This window comes from Mirounga leonina, unplaced genomic scaffold, assembly GCF_011800145.1.
Source record: "Mirounga leonina isolate KUSES-001 unplaced genomic scaffold, KU_Mleo_1.0 Mir_154, whole genome shotgun sequence".
Taxonomy (NCBI): domain Eukaryota; kingdom Metazoa; phylum Chordata; class Mammalia; order Carnivora; family Phocidae; genus Mirounga; species Mirounga leonina.
The window spans coordinates 42,979,592-43,002,849 of NW_023270389.1; the positions used below are offsets into that span (position 1 = coordinate 42,979,592).

The 23,258-nt window shown below is 39.2% G+C and overlaps 1 protein-coding gene and 1 pseudogene across 2 annotated transcripts in view; both read left to right on the plus strand.

Annotated features, from left to right (window-relative positions):
* DHX9 (DExH-box helicase 9) overlaps positions 1–15,173 on the plus strand; it is a 51,916-nt gene extending 36,743 nt beyond the window's left edge. For both annotated transcript variants that reach the window (XM_035010586.1, XM_035010587.1), the window contains 13 exons: positions 692–792; positions 2,118–2,331; positions 2,520–2,614; positions 2,904–2,977; positions 4,150–4,302; positions 6,689–6,849; positions 7,642–7,753; positions 8,354–8,515; positions 8,613–8,740; positions 10,130–10,359; positions 10,699–10,814; positions 11,524–11,724; positions 14,496–15,173. In XM_035010586.1, coding sequence (XP_034866477.1) covers positions 692–792; positions 2,118–2,331; positions 2,520–2,614; positions 2,904–2,977; positions 4,150–4,302; positions 6,689–6,849; positions 7,642–7,753; positions 8,354–8,515; positions 8,613–8,740; positions 10,130–10,359; positions 10,699–10,814; positions 11,524–11,724; positions 14,496–14,862 — 2,114 coding nt within the window. In that variant the 3' untranslated portion in view covers positions 14,863–15,173. The remainder of the gene's footprint in view (positions 1–691; positions 793–2,117; positions 2,332–2,519; positions 2,615–2,903; positions 2,978–4,149; positions 4,303–6,688; positions 6,850–7,641; positions 7,754–8,353; positions 8,516–8,612; positions 8,741–10,129; positions 10,360–10,698; positions 10,815–11,523; positions 11,725–14,495) is intronic.
* Positions 15,174–16,896: 1,723 nt separating this feature from the next.
* Positions 16,897–21,678, plus strand: LOC118014365 (annotated as a pseudogene).
* Positions 21,679–23,258: the final 1,580 nt, after the last annotated feature.

The window sequence follows — 23,258 nt, forward strand, 5'->3', positions numbered from 1 at the left end:
TGACCTGCTTCCACAGAGTAGAGTATGGAATGGGAGAAACAACAGTAACTTCACAGTAACTTGGATTAACTTGACAAACACTACCTCAGGTGAACAAGTTTAACATCATCAGTGATGAGTCATATCAGTTGTATGTATCCTTTATATAATGTGAAGAGTAGCACTTTGGGGCTCTTAGCATATAGAGGGGAATTGTTTATAGATTATGAGACATTTCTGGGCCCAGCAGAGTATAATTGATGAGCAGATATCCCAGCTTTGCTGATGTCCTTCTTTAGAGTGGTAACTAAAGGAAACCCATTTTATGTGTACATCCTGATAGAGGAAGGATGGACTACAGTATATTACTGTATTCACATTCTTTCCTTATCTAAATGCCATACCATGGGAGGGTACAGCATAGTGCGTGTACCCTGTACCCATTCCACAAATGTTTGAGTATTGTAGATAGAGGGTACCCTGTCTGGCTTAGTGGGAACATGTAGGAGAGATACTTCACCCTCCTTCAGGGACCAAGAGATTGGAACACTGCGTTTGGAAAAAGCTTATTTATTAGCACTGGAATTTCTTGCTAATTATGAAGTATCAGGGGGTATTAAGGTCATTTTGCGTTGTGAATTAGAAAATGAGTTTTGAAGACTGCTGCATTCTGAAAGTTGATGGTACTCACCTGACTGGATTGTCTTGGCAGAATATTTTTTGGAAGACTGTATTCAGATGACCCACTTTATTCCTCCACCAAAGGACAAGAAGAAGAAGGATAAGGAAGATGATGGTGGTGAGGATGATGATGTAAGTGAATCTTCATGGAAAATTTTTCATTAGGGACAGATTTTGTTATTGTAGTGAACAGATGATTTTAGTAAAAACATGTAATGAATTAACATTATAGAAAACTTTTTAAAAAGGTGACTATAAAGTCTGTTTTTAAATTAATTGATGTATTTTACTCCAAAGGATTCCATGTTCAGTGACAAGCTCTTTTCTTACTACAAGTTAAGTCATTTCTGGATAAAAGTCAAAAGAAAAAGGAAGAAAGAGTTAAGATGTTTAAAGGTCCACATGTGGTTAGAAATAACTCCTGTTTTCCATGGGTCACAGTACCTGGCAAGCTGATAGAAAAGCAAAAGTCTTGTGCCCCATCCCAGATCTACTAAATCAGAATGTACATTTTAACAAAATCTCCATGTGATCCATATATACAATAAAGTTTTCAAAGCAGCAGCTACCCTCCTAGATTAGAGAGCCTATGTGGTGATGACATTATCAGATCGGTATTAAACCAGGGAGTTAGTTATGAGGGATTTCCTAAGAAGAAAGAGGAAAGAAAAATGACACTTATTTTGAGATTTGGACCAATGATAATACAAAAATACATCTTCTATCTGGAATTTTGAACAGAATAAATATTGTAAGAGCAATGCAGAATTTGATAGGAAATAAGCTGGAATATTTTTAATTAGAAGATATGAGGATATAAATGAATAGCAAATTAGAGAGTTTATCAGGCAGAAAAAAGACCAATTGTAACAACTTTCTCACTACTAAAGGCTTGGTTTAGCACTGATTCTAAGGCAGACTTTTTAGAAAATACCACATTATTTTGGAAATAGATGATCAAATGAGCTGCCAGCAGGATACTCATTTAAGAATTAAAGGACTTCATATTTGGTAGGAGATGAGCCTGGGAATTACACAGGGAGGTGTTGTGTATAGGTAAAGTAATCATATGATAATTGATGCACAGACAGGATCATAGTAGCAGTTCATTTATCAGTAAGGAGAATATTTTTGAGAGACCAGTGAAGTAGAGTCTTAATAAAGAAATACATTGGTAGAAGGAGCCATTAGAAGTTTCAGAGTCAAATTTAAGAGTTTGTGCTTGAATTATAGACATTGCCTATGGGAAATAATTGGTCATGAGAAAAATACAGTATCTCAATATGTAGTAGGTTCTACATTTTTGGAAATTAAATTTCTTCTGTATGCCAGATAAGACTAATAAGCTAGAATTAATAAGGACAGGTGTCATTTGAATGTTAAGAACAAATCTAAGAGACATCTCGTGAGCTGTAGTAATTAAGACAGTTCAAAATATGTCTCCCTATGTTTTGCAGGCAAATTGCAACCTGATCTGTGGTGATGAATATGGTCCAGAAACAAAGATGAGCATGGCTCAGTTGAATGAAAAGGAAACCCCTTTTGAACTCATAGAAGCTCTACTCAAGTACATTGAGACCCTTAATGTTCCTGGGGCTGTGTTGGTTTTTCTACCTGGCTGGAATTTGATTTATACTATGCAGAAGCATTTGGAGATGAATCCACATTTTGGTATGAGTCTTTGAATTCTCACATATTTGACAGTGAAAAATGAATATTTTTGCTTGTGCCCTAGCCAGCGTGTATGTGAAAACAAAATGTAATGTTGTGTCAATATTTGGATAAAAATATACGTAATGTAGAGCAGTTTTACAATGGAGTATTATTTTTAGACCTTAACCTTTCCTTAATTGTTATAGGAAGCCATAGGTATCAGATTTTACCTCTGCATTCTCAGATTCCTCGAGAGGAACAGCGCAAAGTATTTGATCCAGTACCAGCTGGAGTAACCAAGGTAAATAATAAACATTTACACTTATGGGGTTGGAGGTTATATAGATATTAAACAAATATTACAGGCCTTCATAGAGCTACCACAAAAAAATTGTATAAATTGAGGAGGGAAAGAAGGGGTCTTCTCTTCCTGAGCTTAGTAAGTTTTTCATTAGTCGGGCAGTGGGTGAATGATTTTTTTAAGGCTCCTGGAATTCTCTTGCCACTTGTTACATAAGCAAATCCTTCTTTTAAGTGCATAATAGGAAAATATTTTCTGGAGTATAATTTTTCTTAATATTTCTTCACAGGTTATTTTGTCCACAAATATTGCTGAGACTAGCATTACCATAAATGATGTTGTTTATGTCATTGACTCCTGCAAGTAAGTTTCCAAGGAACCTGTTTGCCTAGAATAAATCTTAAGAATGTTCCATGTAGTAGTTAGTATCAGTTAACAGAATCAGAATCACCCCCTTTTTTTTTTTTTGAAGTCCTGTGTTCTTATACTGTCTTAATTATTGTGTACTGTATACTGGGTTACAGGCTAATTAATAATTCTTGGTGTTGATTTATCACAAATCATTTATCATGGTAGGAAGTGACAAAGCTTGACACTCTAACTCCTGAGCTTCCCACTGCTCGTCTGCTGATATTTGCTCATTTCTCATTGGTGGGTGTTTGCATTGATCACAGCCATACAGTAGCATACTGCTTAGTGTATAAAGATGACCAATATTTATCTTATGACAAATATCCTACCTGTGCGACATTCACTTAAGAATTAAAAAATTTAATTTGGTATGCGATGAGCCTGGGAAATACACAGGGAGGCATTATGTACAGATAAAGTACACAATTATATGGTTACTGATACACAGGACAAAAAAGTCAAAACTTTGTTATATCTGGCTAGCTTGTGCCCCGTGTCTTCTCTACATAGACCCTCAGCCTCCCCGGCAATTGAGAAAGATCTGCCAGTGCCCACTGTAGGGAATGGTGACTAGCACTCAGCTCCCCTGAGCCAGCTCCAGTCAGTTAGTGCCAGCTGCCTGTGTGAAGCATTGAAGGGTTCTGAGGTTGCTTTGGGGTTCAGCAGGACTGCGCGGGCACTGCTTGGTGAGGTCATCAACTTTTAGATCATAGATAGCCTGGAAGTTACACTAAACTTTGGGACAGACTTGGCTTAAATAATTACTGTTTATTCTCATGTATGTGCCAAATCCCGTTTGAATGCTTTCCATTCATTAATTCACTTAATGTTTATAAATAAAAATTCTGTGAGTTCGGTAAGAGTATTATAGCCATTTTCAGATGAGGAAAATGGGACACAGAAGGATTAGTAACTTGGCCAAGACCATCTAGCTGGTAAGTGGCACGGACGTGTTGTTAGAAGGTTGACGACTCAGAAGGTGCAGTCAAATTCTTCCTGGTGCTGCACAGAGGCTTCATGTCGGCATAGCTACCTGGAAAGCATCCCATCCCTTAGTGGAAATATGATAGTTAAGTACTGGTGGTACATGTGAGTCTAAGAATTAGCCACTGTTTCCTATTTAGGCAGAAAGTGAAGCTGTTCACTGCTCACAACAACATGACCAACTACGCTACAGTTTGGGCATCTAAAACAAACCTTGAGCAGCGGAAAGGACGAGCTGGCCGTGTGCGGCCTGGATTCTGCTTTCACCTGTGTAGCCGAGCTCGTTTTGAGAGGTAAGACCAATTCTTAAATAAAGACTATAGATTTGTTTTTTTACCCCTTCATACAATACATCACCTCCCGTCCCCTGCTGTGAACTTACTGAACTCAGAGTACATAAATGCCTCCAGTTACCTATATTGGAGGATAGATACTTGGCTTAAATAACAAGATTGTGGCAAGAATGAAATTGTCAGTGATGGCATGTTTGCTGATTTTCTGCTTACTACTAATCTTTTAAACGGAGGCTATATGGACATTACTTTAGTTCCACATAGGTCACTTTAGGGATTACTGGTATTTATGGAATGGTTAACTTCTTGAAAAATACATTTAAAAAATACTTCCATATTTACAGATTTTTTTTTCCCCCTAATGTTAGCACATCACTGTATCTCGTAGGATCCTCCTCATATGCCTGAGAAATAGAGGGCATTATTTGGATAAGGAAACTAAAGCTTAAGGCTCTTAGCTGACTTCTCCAGGACTGAAACCCAAGTCTGTTAATACCTTGTCCAATTCCATTTATACTATAAGCCTGTTCGGGAATGTTTGTGGTTGGGACTTGTTTAAAAAAAATCCTTCTCTCTCTGAATTATAGATTTCAGATGCATAGTTATATGTTTCTGGATATCCATGTGTGTGCATTAGCTTGAACCAGTTGACCATAAGATAGAGTTAGGGGTTTTGTACACGTGTGTATTTATCACAATAAAGTATTGTGGGACATACTTAATTTAGGTGACCAGATGTATATAATGCCCTGAAGAAAAACCAAGGAAACTTTGATTTGCTTTTGTGCTGGTAACTACGGCTCCCTGGTAATTGTAAATGTGGATTTATTTGAGCATCAGAAGTTAGCTCAGGATACTGGCTGCAACATTTGGAAGGTACCTACTTTTTAAAGGTTAGATTGTCCCTTGAAGAAACAAGTACTGTACTTAGACATCTTAGAGTGAAAACCACCTACTAATTAGTAATGGCATGAATAGACCTATAATAAAGGATTTTTGTTCTTTTCTTTATAGGGTGAGAAACAGATAATGCTATCTGCATTTATGTAAACCTTATTTAAGCTGACCAGTCTTGCCAGCAGTGTTGGAATCATCAGTAAATGATTCCCATGAATCTTCATCATGAATAGTGTATAGCCAATAAGTCTGAATTAGAAATTTAGAGACCTGGGGGTGCCTGGGTAGCTCAGTCGGATAAGCATCTGACTCGATCTCAGCTCAGGTCTCGATCTTGAGGGTTGTGATTTCGAGCCCTACATTGGGCTGGCTCCATGCTGGGCATAGAGCCTACTAAAAAAAAAAAAAAATGTAGATTTTAATACCATTTGTACCTATTTGCGGAATTTAATGCCATTTGTACCTATTCTATGACATAACCTAAATATTTACACTCTCTAGGCCTCTGTTCCCCCATTTTGTAAAATGAGATTGTTACTTAACTGTCTGCTCCTTCAGTTGAAAATGGAAGATACTATAATACCCACAGAATTTGTTTGAGAACTAAATGAGTTAATAATGTTAAATACTGAGAACAATGCTTGGCATATGGTAAGCTCTCAGTAAATGTTAGCTATTATCATTGTTAATATTAATTTGTAATAGTAACTTTTATTAAAATTTTTAAGGGTTAGATGATCTGTAAAATCCTTGCTGGTAGCACTAAATTTTATGGACCAGGAAGGGAAGGTGATTATGGGGATATGTTAGTATTAGCCCACATCTCCACAGAAAGTCTTAACTACCATTGGGAGGTGGGGGGGCAGATGGGGGGAGGTGTTTGTTTTTGAGTATAGTTGACAATCGATGTTATATTAGTTTCAGGTGTTCAGAATAGTGATTTAATAACTCTATACATTATGCTATGCTCCCCACCAGTGTAGCTACCATCTGCCACCATACAGCACTTTTACAGTACTATTGACTATATTCTCTGTGCTGTACTTTTCATCCTTGTGACTTATTCATTCCATAACTGGAAACCTGTATCTCCCCCTCCCCTTCACCCATTTTTGCCTGTCCCCTCCCCCCGTCCCCTCCGCTCTGTCTAGCCACCGCTTTTAACCCATGTTTGTCACCTGGTGAGACCTGAAGAAGTCATAGGTATGGGTAATAACATTAAGGATTTGGGATAATTTTTCATCCTCCTTCACTCCTCAGATGAAAATACCATCAAGCTATAATTGTAAAGTCGTAAACCACTGCTCAAGCAGTTAAGAGGGTCTTGTCCAGAGAGTCTTTGTTGTAAATACAAAACATTGTTTGATAATTGTAAAAGGATGAGGGGGAGGGACAGCTCTATAAAGCTGATTATCTCTCTGCAAAGATTTTATTAAACAGACGTGTATATATTAGAGTGGATGGTTATTTTATGCTTTTCTTCCCTTAGACTAGAAACCCACATGACACCTGAGATGTTCCGAACACCATTACATGAAATTGCTTTGAGCATAAAACTTCTGCGTCTGGGAGGAATTGGACAATTCCTGGCCAAGGCAATTGAACCTCCACCTTTGGATGCTGTGATCGAAGCAGAGCACACTCTTAGAGGTACCTACAAATACAGACCTACCTAACAACATGTTAATTATTGTCTTGTCCTGGCAGCTAGCATGTAACAGATGAATCAAGGTACACTCAGCAGGCTGGTGAGTGGTAAGACTTCCAGTGTTGCCTTACATATTTAGTGTGGTCAGTTTCATAAAATGAGGTAAGAAAAGGGTAACCTGAGTCTTCTTTTGGTAAAAAATGTCATTTCTTAACCAATATTTAATAATCAGAACATGCATTACTCATGATATTCTTTTATGTTTATCTGTTAAAACATATCTGTTTGTGTTTTCTAATCATGTCATAGAAGTTGTGTAGTATTGTGGGAAAAACTAAAGGTGTTCGCCATGGGAATCTGATTTTGAATTTTGAATCCAGTACTCATCTGCTATATGAACTTTAGACTTTCACTCTCCAGATTTCATTCCTCTCTAAAAATTATTAGTAAATGGTATTAGACTTGTTAGAGCATGTGTACTTAGGCTGTTACTTTAGTTTTTGTATGTATAGAGTTTGCGTGGACTATATATTCAGTTTACAATCTACAGGGCCTAATTCTAGTACCACCTTCTTATCGGTGCTCCAGAATTTGGTTTTGTTGTGTTTTTGAGTGAGGAGAATTGTTGGCTATGGGCATGGTGCTGGTAGTTGGTTTGACAAATAATGAAAACTCAACCTGTAAAGAAATGTTTCATCTTTGCCTCAGTTAAAGGGGTTTTCGTTACTATTTCCGCTGTGTTACTATTTCCGCTGTTTTACTATTTCCGCTCACAAAGAACTATCTCCCCACAGAACTTGATGCATTAGATGCTAATGATGAGTTGACTCCTCTGGGACGAATCCTGGCTAAACTCCCCATTGAGCCTCGTTTTGGCAAAATGATGATAATGGGATGTATTTTCTAGTAAGTGCTTTGTATTATTGCTGATACTTAAATGGTAGAACAATTTCAGAATCTTATTCCCCTCCCCATAAAAACAGGATAGGCTCAGAAGAAAAAATTAAATTCTTAGGTATAGAAGTGGCATACTTCAGATACTAAGAAAAGAATGAAATGAGAAGAATGCATGGTCCCAGTAGATGGACACCTGGGCCCAGCTTGTTGGGGGAAAGAGCACAAGTTTCTCAAAAGAATTGCAGTTCGTCTCAGGAGCATAAGTAGTTGTCTTTGAAAGACAAATAGCACTAGGAAAACAGGTATATTTTATCAGGAAATTTTGAAGATTAAGAGATTTGAGAAGATGGGGAAGAGAATAAGGAGAGGGAAAATATAATACTTGGTCATAATTTATATGGTAAATATGCATCCATTAATTATCAGAGCTCCTTGTTTTTTCCCTTTCCGCTTCTGGAGAGAGCAGCTGTAAAAGTTCTTTGTTAAGCCAATCTCAGTGCTAATAAAGTGGTATCGTAGCCAGTAAAGACTCTGACCCACAGTGACAGTATTGCTCGTGAACTGCTGGAACAAGAGCGTGACAAGACTGAATTTTCCTGTCTGTTTCAGTGTGGGAGATGCTGTCTGTACCATCTCTGCTGCCACCTGCTTTCCGGAGCCTTTCATTAGTGAAGGAAAGAGACTGGGTTATATTCATCGAAATTTTGCTGGAAACAGATTTTCTGATCATGTGGCCCTTTTATCAGTCTTCCAAGCTTGGGATGATGCTAGGTACGGGTTTGAAAGAGGGAAAGTTGTGAGTTGTGAGAACTGTCTCTAGTTGCTAATGTATTGGGGGCTTTAAGAAATGACTCTTAATCTATTTTAGAATGGGTGGAGAAGAAGCAGAGATACGTTTTTGTGAGCACAAAAGACTCAATATGGCTACACTAAGAATGACCTGGGAAGCCAAAGTTCAGCTCAAAGAGATTCTGATTAATTCTGGATTTCCAGAAGGTAAGGCTCTCTAAAGATCTATCTGAAGTGACATTTATGCAGCATGTGCACATTGACAGTGCAGTATAGTATATTTTAGCTTCAGACTTTAGACCCTGTGCTTTTTCTGTGTTCCTAGCTATTTCTTCATTCTTTGAACTATAATGATAATCAGTTTTTCACATTTATTCCGTCTTTTAAAAAAGGAAGCAAAAGGTTTGTGATGCTCAAATTATAACATACTACACAGATGATTAATAGATGTTTTAAGAATTGTGCTACTTTGAGAGGTTTTTTTTTTAGTCTCTTTTACCTTACGAAGAACAGAGGTGTAGCTTTTAGCAGTTGTAGTACAGAATAAGCAGTTTGTTGAATAACCTCAAATAGTGGTTTGTGAAGTGATTGATCATTCTGCCCACATGTTCATGTTTAGACATGAAATTTACCATGTTAAATTTTAAGTGCCTTTAAGTAAGGTTTTAGTGTGCTGGCAGGTAAGAGGGCTTGGATAATGTGATGGATATATTAGTTGAGCTGTTGAACTTTTGTTCTCCAACTAGATTAAAATTCCTAAAATTGGGGATTGAAGCACATAACCAGAAATAGCTGTGTAGTTGAGAGTATAGTTGGGCAAGATGGCAGATTTTAAAAGGATATGATCTAAATAACTTACAGACAAAATGTTTTCCTCTGTTGCAAACTGACTTAAGTTTGTAGTTTTTTATCAAAATCAAGGAAAGAGGAAGGGCATATTTTGTGTGATAGGATCCTCACAATAATCCTGAGATGCAGGTATTGTTACCCTGTTTCATAGAAGAGGAAGCTAACACAGAGGTTTAAATTACTTGTCCAGATACATTCAGTTAGGAGGTGAGAAGATTAGAACTCAGGTTTTTCCAGCACAGAATATATCCATGCTCTTAGTGGTCACTGTCATACTTCCCAAACCATGATGAAATAACTCCTAAAGCATAGTCTGGGTGAAAATATCCGCCCTCATTCCAGTGGGCTTCCTTGGATTGTTACTCTATCTAGAAAGAACAGCTATTTAGGAACAGCAGATGGAATACTTTGTTCACCTATTGGTTTAGCTCACTTGGCGAGTAGATGATTAACCTGGGGGTGGGGGAGGTGGCTTTTTGTCATTAAGTATTAATCACTCCAAGCTTGGGTTGTGGTTGAGTCTATAAGAGAATGCAAGTATTTTAGTTTTCTTGCTGTGGAGACTCAGCAGAATTTCTCCTTGAACTTAATGTGGGTGTAAGAGTTCTGAGAAGACAGGAAATTAGACAGGTTATCTGAAAAAAGAGGTGGGAAGGAGGAGTCAGTTCTCGTAATTCTCTTAACTAGTTTACATGCAATATGAGGATTAGCCAGATATCTGATATTTGTACCCCTTTCCTTTTACAGATTGCTTGTTAACACAGGTGTTTACTAACACTGGACCAGATAATAATTTGGATGTTGTTATCTCTCTCCTGGCTTTTGGTGTGTACCCAAATGTGTGCTATCATAAGGAAAAAAGAAAGATTCTCACCACTGAAGGGCGTAATGCCCTTATCCACAAGTCTTCTGTTAATTGTCCTTTTAGCAGCCAAGACATGAAGTACCCATCTCCCTTCTTTGTATTTGGTGAAAAGGTAAGAAAAGATTAGTTTAGAAAAATTTACGTTGAGGGGCACCTGCATGGGCTCAGTATGTTAAGTGTCTGACTCTTGATTTTGGTTCAGGTCATGATCTTGGCCCCGTGTCGGGCTCTGTGCTGAGCAAGGAGCCTGCTGGAGATTTTCACCCTTTCCCTCTGCCCCCCCCCCCCCCCAAAAAAAAATTTACATTGAAAATCTACATTGTCGTTACTTATTAATGTGCAGTGGGAACATGAGTTTTAATTTTTGAAGCATAGTTCATTATCATTATATGGCAATTGCTTGGCAGCTGGACTGTCATCTGTTTCTTCTTGCCTCTTTTTTCATCTGCAGATTCGAACCCGAGCCATCTCTGCTAAAGGCATGACCTTAGTTACTCCCCTGCAGTTGCTTCTCTTTGCCTCCAAGAAAGTCCAGTCTGATGGGCAGATTGTGCTCGTAGATGACTGGTATGTGTTTTCAGATGTGAACTCCAAACTGCATTCTTACCATTGAGGTGTAATGGGATTCAGCTGCTAATCTCACTTAATTTGTGAAAGAAACATGACACAATTTCATGACGTAAATGAGGTTTTTTATAGCATTGTCTTTTCTTGGAGAGTGGCTATCTTGGTAGTATAGTTCGTAGGTAGTAAGTCATACCGTTGGAAGCAAATGCATTAGGCATTGAAGCCACATCTGCCCCCGTGAATACTACCCTAGAGAATTGGAATTTAATTGGAACTGGGGTACCTCTTTCATGTACTCTGTATGTTGGCTAGAGACTACTGGTAAGCATGTACTAACCACTTGACAAAAATGGAATAGATCTTAGTGACCCATCAGTAGGCTCAGTCATATTCCTGAAAACTCCAGCAATGTGAGTCTCTTCTTTCATTCTTTTATTGGAAGCTGAGTGATCTGTATTGCTAACAGTAGTTTGCTTGATAGACTTCCTGGTTTACAGTACCCGCCAGTAGCCAGCAGTGGGTTTTAAGAAGTTAGTGTAAGACTGTTACCATTCTTCATACCTGTGTTTGCCTAAGTCTGGGGAATTGAAACTATTGGTACTTAGTAAGAAGTTAAATTTATTCATCACTTACCATATGTGAAATTGAGAGACAGTAGTCTTTTGCTGTGTGTACCCCTCTTGTACTTTATCATTTTTCTCTGTTTTAGGATCAGACTGCAAATCTCTCATGAGGCTGCTGCCTGTATCACTGCTCTCCGGGCGGCCATGGAGGCTCTGGTTGTTGAAGTAACCAAACAGCCTAATATCATCAGCCAGTTGGATCCTGTTAATGAACATATGCTAAACATGATCCGCCAGATCTCTAGACCATCAGCTGCTGGTATCAACCTCATGATTGGCAGTACACGGTGAGTACACAGTAACGTCTCTGAACCAAGCAGAGGACGATGATCTTATACTGGCCTAAAATTCCCACAGGTAGCTGATAGAGGCCTTGTTTATTTAAGTTAAAATTCTAGACAAACACTGAATATGAAATTTAATTCTGGTTAACACACTCAGAGAAAAGGATGTTACTAACTTTTACCTCTGTTAATAGTGTATCAGTGCATGTTGGAGGTTTAAAGGGACCTTAAAAGTACATACAAAGTCCAGGGTGGGTCACATGACGGGAAAGTGACAGAGCCCAGACTCTTCACTTTCCACAGTACTGTTTTGCCATCTCTAATGAAAAAATGTTGATTGAAGAGTTAAATTGCTGCTACTTCAAATGAAAAGCCTCAAGGTTTATCTTAGTAGGGAAATGCAAGAATGTGACTGACTTAAAGAAGTGTGGAATTTCTCTTAATTCTTAAAATGTCTTATTTGGTTTGCTTTTTTCCACCTTTTCAATCTTCCTTTGCTCACAGTTCTTTCTTTGGAAATATTTGATACCTGCAGAGAAGGCAGAGGATAGTACAGTGAACACCCATATAGTCTTATAACTTAAACTCACTAATCTTCCACATTCTGTGACGATTTCTTGCTTTCATACATGTGTGTAAACACACATACCTACTTTTACTTAATCATTTGTGACCGAGTTGCAGAGGTAATGACATTTTACATCAGTATATTTCATGCATCTTTTAAGCATATAACTGCAATACCATGATCACACCCCCAAAATTTAAGTGTTTAACAATTGTCTAATATACATATTAAAAATTTTCTAATTATCCAAAAATATTCTTTAATCTCCTTTTCAAGGAACAGTTACTGCTTTCGGTTATAAACTGTTAATAATTTTAATATATAGAACTGCTAGAATTCATAAAGCATTCTGGGTCCCATTTTGCTATGATTTACTTTTTAAAATTTATTAATCATACACATAGTATTCATTGTGTGCCAGGCACTGTGCTGAGTGCTTTTCTGATATTAACTCATTTTAATATTTGCTCTATCTATGACGTAGGTAGATCTTTGTCCCCTTTAATATGAATAAGGAAACTAGCACAGAGAAGTTAAGACCCAAGGCCATACAGCTAGTGAATGGTAGGACTGGATTCAGACTAAAGCAGTAATGGCTCCTGAAACAGTGCTCTTACTGTGCTATACCTTGCTCCTCCAGTGGGTCAAATACATATGAGAATTATTGAGCAGTCTTCAAAAAGAAAGAAATAATAAGTGTGTGTCATAGGTAGATGTGGTGCTCATAGGTATTTAGAAGAGAGTTTACTTTTGGCAGGAGGGATGGTGAATAAGGAGGCTTCACATACAATCTGCTCTGTGGAGGACAAAAGTCCAGAACCTAGAAAGGATGGGATAAATACAGGAAAGAGTTTAGGATGCATGAATATAATGGTGGCTTGAATTACAGTAGGGAGAATTGAAATGGGGAGGAGTAGATTAGACAAGTTTGCAGGACCATCAGGAGGAATTGGTGATGGATTGAAATGGGGGGAACAGGGCAGTGAAGGAGTGAAGACAGATCCCAGCTATATTTCTAACTTGGACAACTGCTGAATTCATAGTGCTGGTCTCTATAAGAAAAGCTGTGTGCAGGAGACTGTTGAATCACAGATCTGTACCTCTGAAACAAATAATGCAATATATGTTAAGAAAAAAAAAAGAAGAAGATAGGAGGGGAAGATGAAGGGGGGTAAATCGGAGGGGGAGACGAACCATGAGAGATGATGGACTCTGAAAAACAAACTGAGGGTTCTAGAGGGGAGGGGGGTGGGAGGATGGGTTAGCCCGGTGATGGGTATTAAAGAGGGCACATTCTGCATGGAGCACTGGGGGTTATGCACAAACAATCATGGAACACTACTTCAAAAACTAATGATGTAATATATGGTGACTAACATAACAATAAAAAATAAAAAGAAAGAAAACTCCTATAAAAAAAGAAAAGAAAAGCTGTGCAGGAAGAATAAGCAGTTTGGGGTGTGCTGAGTTGGAGGGTTGTTAAGTGAGACATCTTGATTATGCAATTTTTCTTTTCTTTTCTTTTTTTTTAAGATTTTATTTATTTGACAGAGACATAGCAAGAGCAGGAACACAAGCAGAGGGGGAGTGGGAGAGGGAGAAGCAGGCTCCCTGCAGAGCAGGGAGCCCAAGGCGGGGCTCGATCTCAGGACCCTGGGATCATGACCTGAGCTGAAGGCTGACGCTTAAGGACTGAGCCACCCAGGTGCCCCTTGATTATGCAATTTTTCATTACCCCTCATTTTCTTTATTTGCCACATGAAACATTTATGTGTAAACAAATCACCACAGGCATTTTTCAAAAACATACTTCAGAGTTAATGCAGGAAAATACGTGGTGATAAAGATCAAATAACACTGCCAACTCCGGGAGCCTCTTCCTTACATATCATTGCTTTCGTAGAATGCTGTATAGCTGAGGCTCAGTGAAAGCGAACCATCCATCTTAAGTCGTAAGGACATACTGCCAAAATGGAAGATCTTTGAGAATGAACCAGAAAGAACTTTAGACAAACATACGGTTACAGTAGATGCGTTCTTCTGTATCTATTATGGAGTAACAGATTTATTTCATTTCAGTTTATATTTGTGCACTTGGGTTCGTTCCCTTTGTGTATTGAATTTCCAAATACGACTTTATATTTTACGACTAGTTGAGATGTATTAAGGATGCTTTGCTAACGTGATGATTTTGTACTTTTCCTAGGTATGGAGATGGTCCACGTCCTCCCAAGATGGCTCGATACGACAATGGAGGTGGATACCGACGGGGAGGTTCTAGTTACGGCGGTGGGGGCTACGGCGGCGGGGGCTACGGAGGTGCCGGCGGCTACGGCGGCGGCGGAGGCTACGGCGGCAGCGGCTATGCTGGCGGCTCCAACTCCTATCGTGGAGGCTATGGCGGAGGCTACAGAGGAGGTGTCAGTGGTGGCTATAGAGGTGGCTCGGGAGGAGACTATAGAGGGTCTAGTGGAGGAGGCTACAGAGGAACTGGGGCATTCCAGCGAGGGGGTGTCCGAGGGGGCTATGGGGGTGGTTACTTTGGACAAGGAAGAGGAGGTGGTGGCTATTAAAACGTGTTATGTCAGTGCCTATGCATAGACAGTTTAAAAAAAAAATGCATGCTACCTGTTTTCCCAAGTTGTTTATTTGATGCCAGTAAGTAAACCCATTTTCCGCCCATTTTGTGGTTCATTATAGTTTAAGGAAACCAAGCATATAGATACATTAGTGGTTTTGTTTATATTATGTAAAGTACACTGATTCTGAAACTACCACAGTTTGTATTTTTTCTTTAAGGAGTAAAGATTTGCCTTTAAAATTAACTTGATATTTTCTTGGCTTTAGTTTATTAATACAATAGAAAATAAAGTATTATACCAAATACTGGCCATGTAGTTCATTGTTGACATTACACGTTAGAATAATTTTGCAGTGCCGGTTACATCTATTTTAAGCGTCACAGGAAAAATTGTACTTTCTGTTTTCCAAAGTATACCAAGTGATACTGTTACTTGTAGTATTTAGAGTAAATAGCCTTGAAATAGAATTGTTCTTCCAGTAAATACTGGCCAGTGCACAATTTCACATGGACCTCTGCCCCTGAATAAAACTTTTGACCTAGGCCTGAACATTTTGACTTTTTCCCAAGCTTTGTATTCGGAAAATCTAAGACCAGGTAAGCATTCTCTTTTCTAAGTTAGTTTGCAGTGTAAAAATTAATTTTAATTAGAATTAAAAATTAACCCACAGAATTCTTGAATTAAGGTTATATTTAGTCGAAGAATGAAGATAAGTGAAGCTTCACCAATGCATCAAGTTTGAGTAGAGATGTTTATACATTTATAACATTTTATGGTTTTCAATAAATTTTCACGTTTCTCATTTGAAATAGCATAGTACAGTAAAGATCACAAAGGCTGGGGCGCCTGGGTGGCTCAGTCGTTAAGCGACTGCCTTCGGCTCAGGTCATTATCCCGGGGTCCTGGGATCAAGCCCCACATCGGGCTCCCTGCTCAGTGGGAAGCCTGCTTCTCCCTCTCCCACTCCCCCTGCTTGTGTTCCCTCTCTCACTGTGTCTCTCTCTGTCAAATAAATAAAATCTTTAAAAAAAATCACAAAGGCTTTGGATTAAATAGAAGTAGACTCATATCTTTTTTTTTTAATTTTATTTTATTACGTTAATCACCATACATCATTAGTTTTTGATGTAGTGTTCCATGATTCATTGTTTGCATATAACACCCAGTGCTCCATGCAGTACGTGCCCTCTTTAATACCCATCATCAGGCTAACCCATCCCCCCACCCCCCCTCCCCTCTAGAACCCTCAGTTTGTTTCTCAGAGTCCATAGTCTCTCATGGTTCATCTCCCCCTCAGATTCCCCCCCTTCATTTTTCCCTTCCTGCTATCTTCTCTCCCCCGCTCCTTTTTTTTTTTTTTTTTAACAATGTATTATTTGTTTCAGAGGTACAGGTCTGTGATTCATCAGTCTTAAACAGTTCATAGCGCTCACCATGGCACATACCCTCCCCAATATCCATCACCCAGCCACCCCATCCCTCCCACCCCCCACCACTCCAGCATCCCACAGTTTGTTTCCTGAGATTAAGAATTCCTCATATCAGTGAAGTGATATGATACAAGTCTTTCTCTGATTGACTTATTTCGCTTAGCATAATACCCTCTAGTTCCATCCATGTCGTTGCAAGTGGCAAGATTTCAGGGGGTTTTTTTTTTTTTTTTTTGATGGCTGCATAATATTCCATTGTATAAATATATACCATATCTTCTTTATCCATTCATCTGTCGATTGACATCTAGGCTCTTTCCATAGTTTGGCTATTGTGGACATTGCTGCTATAAACATTGGGATGCACATACCCCTTCGGATCCCTACGTTTGTATCTTTGGGGCAAATACCCAGTAGTGCAATTGCTGGGTCGTACAGTAGCTCTATTTTCAACTTTTCAAGGAAGCTCCATACTGTTTTCCAGAGTGGCTGCACCAGCTTGCATTCCCACCAACAGTGTAGGAGGGTCCCCTTTCTCCGCATCCTCACCAACATCTGTCATTTCCTGACTTGTTAATTTTAGCCATTCTGACTGGTCTGAAGTGGTATCTCATTGAGGTTTTGATTTGGATTTCCCTGATGCCGAGCAATGTTGAGCACTTTTTCGTGTGAGTAGACTCATATCTTAAAACTGCTCTAGGACACATGAATTATCTTGGGCAAGTTATATTTTGCGTTTGTATCCTTTTCAAAATCTCATTCTATATATGTCCTTTAGATAACCTACTGTTGATCAGCTGATGACTCCTACCTATTTGCAGAGTCTCAGATCTGTATGTCCAACTGAGATTTCCTTGCGGAGCATCAGATCATATTAACAACTGCTTGCTGGACATACACTGCTGCTAGATACCCCATGGAAATAAAGAACTCAGCAGTTTTCCAGACTGAAGAAAACCACCTAATTCAACCGGTGACCTATTCTATACTCTATTCCCTGTTCAACTATGTGTGGTTTTTTTGTTTTGTTTTGTTTTAATCATGGGAGTTTCAGCTACTTAATTGCCAAAGCCTTAATAAATTACCACATGTAGTTCGTTCTACTCCCAAAACACCTTCCAGTTGTGCTTTTATAAACCAACTACCTACTCTGTTCAGGCTGTCATTAACTTGGGTGTATAGTGATGCAACAGCCTCTTAACTGATCTTCCTGCTGGAAGTCCTGTCTACAATCCATTCTCCATACTACAGCCAGAGTAAACGTCCCCATTTAAAGCTAATACCACCGCCACCACCCACTCCTGGCCTAAACCAGTGATTCCTGCTCTTGTCTCAGTCCTCCTTACCAACCATACTGAACTTCTAGCCTTATCACTGGACCATGCTTTCTCTTGCCTTCATGTTGTGAAAACTTGTACCACAAAAAGTATAAATTGAATAATGCCTCACTTAACTGGTACTCATTTCTCCAGTAACTTTAACTAGAAGTGAGAAATCAAAAGATGACTAAAATGGCTGAGAGAGATGTCAAATTACATTCTCTAAAGCTTGAAAACGACTTAGGCATAGTTCTAATAGTCTTTGAGTCTTTAGCTAAAAATCTAAGGAAGTGCCTGTGCAGATTTCTAGAACCCTTTGTGGCTGCCTCCTCTCTATTCTGCCCCACAAATCGTAGCTACCCTCCCTAAACCGGCCTCTCTCTCCCCAGCTCTGTGAGACTGCTTGTGCTCTGCTTCGTTCTCTCTTCCTCTGCCGTGATCTATCAAAGTGCCTCCACACAGAAAGGCAGGGTGGCTCATCTCATTTGTTCCCCTTAATTTGGTGATCACTGTTCTGCATTGTTTGATGCCTGAAAGCAGTTGATTCAGATATATACACACACACATATACGTATGTAGAGATACATAAAATGTGTATGGAGATAGCTTTTAAAAAATAGATCATTTGGTTTTCTAGTTTACATGGGAGTGGAGAGGAAAATCAACTATCAGACTATCATCGCTGTAAGTGGAAGTCAACTTAAGATGATTTTGTCAGTCCATTATAACATCATATCCAGAAATCATTCCTTCAAAAGAATGATCAGATTTATGGAGCAGAAGGCCATATAGAGTATTTTTTGTGGCATATTAATACCTGGAGATTTCAACCAATGTGCTGTGTTTCTCAAGCATCCCTCTACAGTCTGCCTAAAACAGAATATTCAGTTTAAGGGATGTTGCAGCAGGTGCAAGATGACTGGAAAGTGTTTCCAAAACAAGAGCCAGTTGTACCCCTCTCCCATTCAGGAGATGAAAGGAGCTAGACACAGTATGGGGGAGAGAATGTGGAAAGAAAAAATATGTAGATCACCACACACATATGTTGGGGTTTGGAAATACAGTGGGAGTTGGCACCGACAAAATTGGGTCTGCCCTTCTAGAAATTTAGGCAGGGATGAAAACGGACCTGTTCTGTGATGGCATCTTCACTATGTACTTAGAAGCTTGAAGATTATAGCAGTGACAACCCAACAGCTTTCTTTGGGGCTGAGGGTCATGTAGAAGGGAATTGTAAATTTCCTTTGGGCCCAGAGAGAGGCCGAAAAGTTAACTGGGGGAATAAGTTGATGTGCCATTTCCAGGAAGCCATGCTGAAGAGACTGTTGGCCCTGTGTTCTTTAGCAGCAGCTAAAGAACACAGCATTTCCCATGCTCTGGAGCTGCACATAAAACCCTTGGGACATCACGTGTACCAAAGGAACAGACCAGGAGAACATGAACAGTGTGTCAGTTTAGGGTCAGCACAGATGAGAAAGAGGACATCAACTGTGGCAAAGCCCATATTTGAAAGCCAGTTTCCCTGCCTCTGATTCTAGAAGCAGAATTGGGATCGTAGGGCAGTAAAGGACACTAGAAATTGAATTTTGAATTGCACTGGAACTGACAGGTTTTGGTTCTGACTAGAAATAAAATTCCTGAATTCCACTGGATTTACCCGAAAGATTGGCCAGAAGACAGGAAAGTTATTTAAAGTGTATTTGTGTGCCTTTGCTATTTGTGGACTGTCCCATTAGGTGTAGTGTAAAAGGTTTCTGACTCAGCCTCTTCCTTTTGGTCCCATATTGAACTTGAGTTGGAAGAGGCGAGTCCGGTCTCAAAATGGAGGTAAGACCGCTGCCCGGTCACCCCCAGCCCAACTCTGGCCGTCGTCGCCGCTGCTGCCGGGGGGAGGAGGGCCATGATCCAAAGGAACCAGAGCAGTTGAGAAAACTGTTTACTGGTGGTTTGAGCTTTGAAACTACAGATGATAGTTTGAGAACATTTTGAAAAATGGGGTACACTTACAGATTGTGTGGTGATGAGAGACCCCCAAACAAAATGTTCCAGGGGTTTTGGTTTTGTGACTTACTCTTGTGTTGAAGAGGTGAATGCAGCAATGTGCCCGACCACACAAGGTTGATGGGCGTGTAGTGGAACCAAAGAGAACTGTTTCTAGAGAGGATTCGGTAAGGCCTGGTGCCCATCTAACAGTGAAGAAAGTTTTTGTTGGTGGTATTAAAAGAAGACACAGAAGAATATAATTTGAGACTACTTTGAAAAGTATGGCAAGATTGAACCATAGAAGTTATGGAAGACAGTGGAAAAAAGAGAGGATTTGCTTTTGTAACTTTTGGTGATCATGATACAGTTGATAAAATTGTTTTTCAGAAATACCACACTATTAATGGGCATAATTGTGAAGTGAAAAAAGCCCTTTCTAAACAAATGCAGTCTGCTGGATCACAAAGAGGTTGTGGAGGTGGATCTGGCAACTACATGGGTCATGGAGGAAACTGGAGGTGGTGGTAACTTTGGCCGTGGTGGAAACTTCGGTGGAAGAGGAGGCTATGGTGGCGGAGGTGGTGGCAGCAGAGGTAGTAATGGAGGAGGTGATGGATATAATGGATTTGGAGGTGATGGTGGCAACTATGGTGGTGGTCCTGGATATAGTAGTAGAGGAGGCTATGGTGGTGGTGGACCAGGATGTGGAAACCAAGGAGGTGGTGGTGGAGGATATAATGGTTACAATGAAGGAGGAAATTTTGGAGGTGGTAACTGGTGGTGGTGGGAACTACATTGATTTTGGAAATTACAGTGGACAACAGCAATCAAATTATGGACCCATGAAGGGGGGCAGTTTTGGTGGAAGAAGCTCGGGCAGTCCCTATGGTGGTGGTTATGGATCTGGTGGTGGAAGTGGTGGATGTGGTAGCAGAAGGTTCTAAAAAAAATTCAGAAGAAAAGGGCTACAGTTCTTAGCAGGAGAGAGCGAGGAGTTGTCAGGAAAGCTGCAGGTTACATTGAGACAGTCGTCCCAAATGCATTAGAGGGACTGTAAAAATCTGCCACAGAAGGAACGATGATCCGTAGTCAGAAAAGTTACTGCAGCTTAAACAGGAAACCCTTCTTGTTCAGGACTGTCATAGCCACAGTTTGCAAAAAGTGCAGCTATTGATTAATGCAATGTAATGTCAATTAGATGTACATTCCTGAGGTCTTTTATCTGATGTAGCTTTGTCTTTTTCTTTTTCTTTTCATTACATTAGGTATATTGCCCTGTAAATTGTGGTAGTGGTTACCAGGAATAAAAAATTAAGGAATTTTTAACTTTTCAATATTTGTGTAGTTCAGTTTTTCTACATTTTAGTACAGAAACTAACAAAATGCAGTTTTGAAGGTGTTTCCTTGTTAGTTAAGAAGATCATTGTTAATTACTATTTTGTATGAATTTTGCTAAAGTTAACTGTAAAGAAACACCTGCTGACTTGCAGTTTAAGGGGAATCTGTTCTCCGCATTTCCAAACCATGAAATGAATGGGCTCTGACATGTGGAGAGAATAGATATTTGTATGTTTGCAATGTGTGTTTTAGATAAATAGAATTGGGTATTTAAATTAGCATATTTATGAATTTAATAGCATTAAGATTTACCTTCAAATGAAAAAATCTCAAAATTCCAAAAAAAAAAAGTTTCTGACTCATGGGTAAAATTTACTATTGAATCTTTCAGAGCTAACTGAGGTTATCAGATGACTTTAGTGATGATTTAGCTTTTAGTAAAGAATCTACTTCCTGGGAACGAATTAGGGTGGCAAACTGGAACAAATTGGTCACCCTAGTATTACTGTTAATGGGTGATCAGTCAGGAATTTCTAAACTTTGAAATTGCGTATTTCCTTCAAACCTAGAAATATAAGTATAGAGGCAATAAAGGAAATTGTCTATGTAATTCAGTGTTTAACACTTCTGACTTTGGTAAACCTATATTTAAACCTATATTTAAAACCTATATGTAAAAATGTAAAATAACTATAGTGATTATTTTTAATATTTTAGTAATTCAAATGAAAATTTATAGTCTTTAAAATAATAGGAAGGGGGCGCCTGGGTGGCTCAGTCGGTTAAGCGTCTGCCTTCGGCTCAGGTCATGATCCCAGGGTCCTGGGATCGAGCCCCGCATCGGGCTCCCTGCTCAGTGGGAAGCCTGCTTCTCCCTCTCCCACTCCCCCTGCTTGTGTTCCCTCTCTCGCTGTGTCTCTCTCTCTCTCAAATAAAATCTTTTAAAAAAAATAAATAAAATAAAATAATAGGAAGGGCGCCTGGGTAGCTCAGTTGGTTAAGCGACTGCCTTCGGCTCAGATCATGATCCTGGAGTCCCGGGATCGAGTCCCACATCGGGCTCCCTGCTCAGCTGGGGGTCTGCTTCCCCCTCTGCCCTCTTCCCTCTCGTGCTGTCTCTCATTCTCTCTCTCTCAAGTAAATAAATAAAATTAAAATAAAATAAAATAATAGGAAATACAGTAAGATTTGGTTAACCTTCTGATCTAAGTAAAATTTAAGTTTTTTCAGCATTAGTAATAGTTTTGAGCATTTTCAAAGTAACCTAGTATTTCTAATGATACCTGTCAATGGCTTCAGAATTTTATTGGTAAGTGAAGGAAATGTGCATCTTATGCTGCCGCAAAATCTGAAATCACCAAAAAATTTGTATTGTCATAATGTTTAGTATTAAAATACTGAGTTACAAAGTTGCCTGAGTTTTCTACGGAACAAATCAGAGTGTTCTCTAGAAAAAGCAACATATTTTGTTAAAAGACAACTTTGAGGTTTCAGTTGAACAATAATATGTGAAAGGAAACTTAAATGTTATCCAAATCCGTGGTCATAGGCTTCTGTGGACTGAGAGGTTCCTTTGAGAATATGATGAAAGCTGTAGACCGTCCACCAAAAGGCAGGTACACAAAATTTTTCTGACTTAAAATCTCAGTAATTCACAGACTCTTGACACCTGTCTTATATATTCCAGTTTAAGAACACCTGATTTGGTTCAATCACTGAAAGTATAGTATATTTACATAGTTTTCTCATTTTTCACTTTAATACTTTGGAAGAATTAGACCTGTCCTCAAATGCAATGCTTTCTGTAACTCTTCAGTCTAGACGATAACACATATGCACTTTGGGACAGATATCTTACCAAGAATGGCCACTTGATCCTATAATCAGAGCAACTTTTCTTTGCCCTGTGCTGCCAGAGGAATGTCTTTCAGTCTTTTGATCTGTAGCCACCTGCCATTTCACTGCTTCTACTTCATAAACTGACAACAGGCGCTAGCATTGTGGGTCCCATTCTGCTCTTCAGCTGAGGCTCTACCCTAGCTGCTGCTGGCGTGGTAATGGAACAAAGGATGTCTCCACTTCCACTGCCAGTCTCTTACGAAAAGCAAAAAGGGATTCAAATTCATCCCTTTTCATTCCACATTGCAGGCCACTCTTCTAATCTTGATTTGTCCAGTCTACACCTTCAGAATCCTAACCTTTCATCCCCAGCAACTGTGATGAGATATCCTTAAAAGCCCTGGACTGTAAATCTTATTTCCGTTTTTAGCATAGGCAGAGAGCCACTGGTATCATTCTTTACAACTAAGTTATTACT